The sequence below is a fragment of the Pinus tabuliformis genome, chromosome 5_2, assembly GCF_031772625.1.
Source record: "Pinus tabuliformis cultivar Carrire ecotype Pingquan chromosome 5_2, CPIR1, whole genome shotgun sequence".
NCBI lineage: Eukaryota > Viridiplantae > Streptophyta > Pinopsida > Pinales > Pinaceae > Pinus > Pinus tabuliformis.
The window spans coordinates 615245883-615250550 of record NC_142306.1 but is presented as its reverse complement, the minus strand read 5'-3'; the positions used below and the strand labels follow the sequence as shown (position 1 = coordinate 615250550).

Genomic DNA, 4668 nt, shown 5'->3' with positions numbered 1-4668 from the left:
TTTACATAGAAAATCATTTTATGCCTTTCTATAACAAGCTATAGAGGTGGTTTTTTTATTAAGTGAAACTTTTTTATTTATGCAAAATGTTTACATCTTTGTTCATAGATTTCCAAAATTTTAATAGCCTCAATCTTTGGCTAGTAGATAGTTTCCAAAAAAACATACATTACCAAAAATATTTAACCATCCAAAAATAGAAAATCACTGAAAACCAAAATACCAACCATATCAAAGTACATCCAAAAACCATTATGTCTCCAATAAAATGATATAAACTATATTTTTTTTGATGTACCATACTCATCCAAATCAAACCCAGGGGAGGAACAGTCTAAAAGAATGTTAAAAGTAATAACTATTTCAATTTTAAACCATGGTTGTCCATCATATTTTTTTAAATATTTTGAAATTTACAACCAAAAAATATGATGAGCAGCCATTATTTTTGAACCCCTTATTTTAGCAATGCACATGTTAAAAAATGGTTATCCTTTACCTAAACAAAATTGATGATCTTTATTTTGAATATCTGATAAATAGAAATGAAGTCAAATGTTTCACTCCACTTTTTTCCATCAAATTTACAATTTATTTGGAAATCAAACGTTTTACCAAAAACTTATTTTATACATAGAGACGGGCTATATTCCATGAACAGAGCAGCCCAATTAAGAAGTACGATATAATGAATAGCGTTTTATCTATATATTCGTGATTTAGTCGAAAAGCTATATACGGATGGAGCAGTTTCGACGATTTGGATATAGGCGAAGAGAAAATTATGCTGCGACGAGGCCAGATGTGATCGCGCCAATGAAACGATACCCGAGATTAGCGGATATCTGAAAGCTATATACGGATGTAGCAGTTTCGACGATTTCGATATAGGCGAGGAGAAAATTATGCTGCGATGAGGCCATACGTAATCCTGCTAGCCGCATTTATACTGTGTGAGGTCACGGTCTCGATTCCTCTGCAAGTCCGTTCAAGATGGATCGTGGACGAAACCACCGGCAGGCGAGTGAAGTTTGCCTGCGTGAACTGGGTGGGTCACCTGCAGCCCGTGCTGCCGGAGGGGCTGAGCACCCAGCCTCTGTCACACATTGCCAACACTATCACCTCTCTGGGATTCAATTGTGTTCGCCTTACGTGGGATATTTTCATGGTCACAGATCCGGCTCTTTCCAATCTTACCGTTGCTCATACTTTCGCCTCTCTCAACCTGAGCCACGCAGCAGCCGGAGTGGCCAAGAACAACCCGAGGATCCTTGGGCTCTCTCTCATCAAAGCCTATCACCACGTGGTCAAGGCTCTGGACAAAGCCGGCGTCATGGTCATACTGGACAACCATGTGAGCAAACCGATGTGGTGCTGCGCTGTCGACGATGGCAACGGTTTCTTTGGGGACAAGTACTTCGATCCGGAGCTCTGGGTTCGGGGGCTTCAAACCATGGCTTCCTATTTTAAAGACTACCACAATGTCGTAGCCATGTCGCTGCGGAACGAGCTCCGAGGGCCGAGGGCTAACCCCAAAGACTGGTACACACACATGCAGCGCGGAGCCCAGGCCGTCCATAAGGCCAATCCCAATGTCCTCGTTATTCTCTCCGGCCTGCACTTCGATACCGATTTGAGCTTCCTGGGGTCAGAACCGGTGTCGTTGCCCTTCAAGAAGAAGATAGTCTACGAGCTCCATTGGTATGCCTTCGGAGACATGTGGGACGGGGGGTTTCCCAACCAGCTCTGCGGCACCATCACAGCATCGGTGGAAAGCTACGGAGCGTTTTTAGTGGAGGCGGTTAATGGGACCTCGGCGCCTCTGTTTATCAGCGAGTTCGGGATTGATCAGAGAGGAGTTAACACTAATGATAACAGATATATTAACTGTTTTCTTGCGTTTGCTGCCGGGGGGGACTTCGACTGGGCGCTGTGGACTCTACAGGCAAGCTATTATATCCGCGATGGAGTCCAGGGAAATATCGAGACTTACAGTGTGTTGAACGAGGACTGGGAGGGGATCAGGAATCCGGATTTTATTGCCAAGCTTAAGACGATACAGCAACCAATTCAAGGTAACATGAAATCTCGTGAACTTAATTCATTAATGGCAGATTTCGGGAATATTCTGCAATTTGTTGGGAAGTAGTAATGGGTCAGTAAATATAAAAATTGGTTTGGGTCTTATTTATGAATTCTAAAATATTTTTAACTAATTTATTTTGATTTTTTATATCAGGAATATTTTAGATTTATTTTAAATATAGATTTAGTGACTGTTCGGAAGGTGCAAATTTTTCAAGTGTAAAATATGAATTTTTTTTTTTCACTTCAAGAGTTTTGATTTATCTCTACATTTGATTAATACTTATATCTTATACTCATGTAATTTTTTGTTGTTTAAAATGTATTTTTGAATGATGAATGAATATATTCATCTTGTTGAAAATCTCCTTGAATACTTATGGTGTAGATTATATAGACTTGCAATTCAAACAGTTTTTTTATTAAATTTCAGACAACTTTAACACAAAATATAAGTAAATTATTAATGAAAAAATACCATAATGTAGATTAGTAAGACCAAATAAAATGAGTTATCATAATTTTTGACCTTTTTTTCTTTTTGTTTCGAAGTAAACAATATACACACATTAATTTTTTTATTATAAATCCTTTTTAAATGTAATATATCAATTTTATATTAAAATTTGAATGAATTAAACATCTTCTTATTAAAAATTTATTGGTTTTTATTATTATTTTAAATTACTTATACCTTTTTAAACATTGAAATATTTTATTATGATAATATTATTATTATTTTTTTTAAATTTTACCTTAATTAATAAATTTTATGCATATAAAGTTAACATTGAATAGTAAAATTAGTATTGAAATATATATAGCCTGATGTAGCTTGAGAAACAGACCTAGCCACACATTTAAAACTGGTGACCTTTACCTGGATGATTTAACTCTTAGGAAATAAAATATCAACTAAAAAATAAACATAAAAAAAATATTACCTTTTTCCTTAATTTTTGTTTACCCTTTTCCTTATGCCTCTGGACACAATCATCATATAGATAACTTAGGAAATCATTACCAAGACATGGATTGCTCTCCAGTGGTCTATTATTGTTTGTATTGGATAACTGCCTAATTTTCTAATTATTGTGATTTATATTGTGTTTTGCATGCACTCCCTCCAGTGATTTATTATCGATTGTATTGGATAACTGCCAAATTTTCTAATTATTGTGATTTATATTGTATCTTGTAGATCCTTCCTTCTCATCGGATTCCTTGTATCAAATAATCTACCATCCTGCAACTGGGCTCTGCCTTGAATCTACTACGAACAACATAAACTTGGGTTCTTGCAGTGGTATCGGCAGCAGATGGAGCTACAACGGGGAGGAAGGCCCCATTGGCCTTCTTGGAACTTCTGCCTGCATAGGACTACAAGGCAACAGCCTCGCTCCAGTTTTGACCTACAATTGCTCGGTCCCTGACAACACCCTGTGGAGTGTTGTCTCCACTTCAAACCTGCAAATTGCGTCCACATCGTCTGAGGATGGCAGCGGGAAACTGCTGTGCTTGGATGGGAGCGCCAAGCCAGTAGTTTTGACAAAGGACTGCATCTGTGTCACTGAAAATGATTGTTCCACGGGTGATTATCCAGAGGATCAGTGGTTCAAGGTCATAACCACTAACAGAAAAGTTTAATATTAATGATGTTATTATTAGCATGGGAAGATAGGGAACAAATAGGATTTAGGGTTGCTATGGTAGCTGGCAATCCTTTATTGTTTTGCAAGTTTAATATTAAAGATGTTATTATTAGCATGGGGAGATAGAGAACAAATAGGATTTAGGGTTGCTATGGTAGTTGGCAATCCTCTATTGTTTTGCAAGTTTAATATTAAAGATGTTATTATTAGCATGGGAAGATAGGCAGCAAATAGGATTTAGGGTAGTTGGCAATCCTTTATTGTTTTGCATTCTCAAATGTTCAGGGATTGGATTCGGTCACATTGTCAATGTCTAACTGTTTCCAATTTTATTCATTTTTACATGCATCCAATAAAGATGGTAAATTGTTTTATACAGATGATGTATTGTAGCCATTCTTGTAATACATAATTTGAATTTGTATATACGGACAATCAACTATTTTTATGTATGAACTGTTATTTTTGAATTATATTATAAATAATATTGAATCACATTAAAAATAATACTAGTAATCATGAAGTGAATATGTTTTACAACCTATTAATAATAAATGGTAAAGCTATTCTATTTATTATAATTATATAATTTTTTTAATCAAATAAATTATTAAATTCTACTAGATTTTCTCCCATGTAACTTTTATCAAAAGTTTTTTTTGTCAAACAAATTATTAAAAATCATTAAAAATAATTTTTATTTTATATTTTTTTTGAATCAATTCACAATACTAACAATATTTTTTTATATATATAATAGGTAAATTTATTTTAATTTAAATATCTATATTTATATCTTAATTTTTTATGTTTAATATTTTTTTATAATTATAATTATATATTTAAGTATTAGTTATAATAGTAATTTGAAATATTTTGAATGTATAAAGTGAAGTTAAAATAATAATATAAAAACAATAAATTAGAATGA

General features: G+C 34.3%; 1 protein-coding gene across 1 annotated transcript; it reads left to right on the top strand.

Annotated features, from left to right (window-relative positions):
* The first annotated feature begins 711 nt into the window (after positions 1-711).
* LOC149160525 (glycosyl hydrolase 5 family protein-like) lies at positions 712-4120 on the top strand. The gene is made up of 2 exons (XM_089434853.1): positions 712-2075; positions 3287-4120. The coding sequence occupies exons 1-2, from the start codon at positions 914-916 to the stop codon at positions 3730-3732; spliced, it is 1608 nt and encodes a 535-aa protein (XP_089290979.1). The 5' UTR covers positions 712-913; the 3' UTR covers positions 3733-4120.
* The last annotated feature ends 548 nt before the right edge of the window (positions 4121-4668 follow it).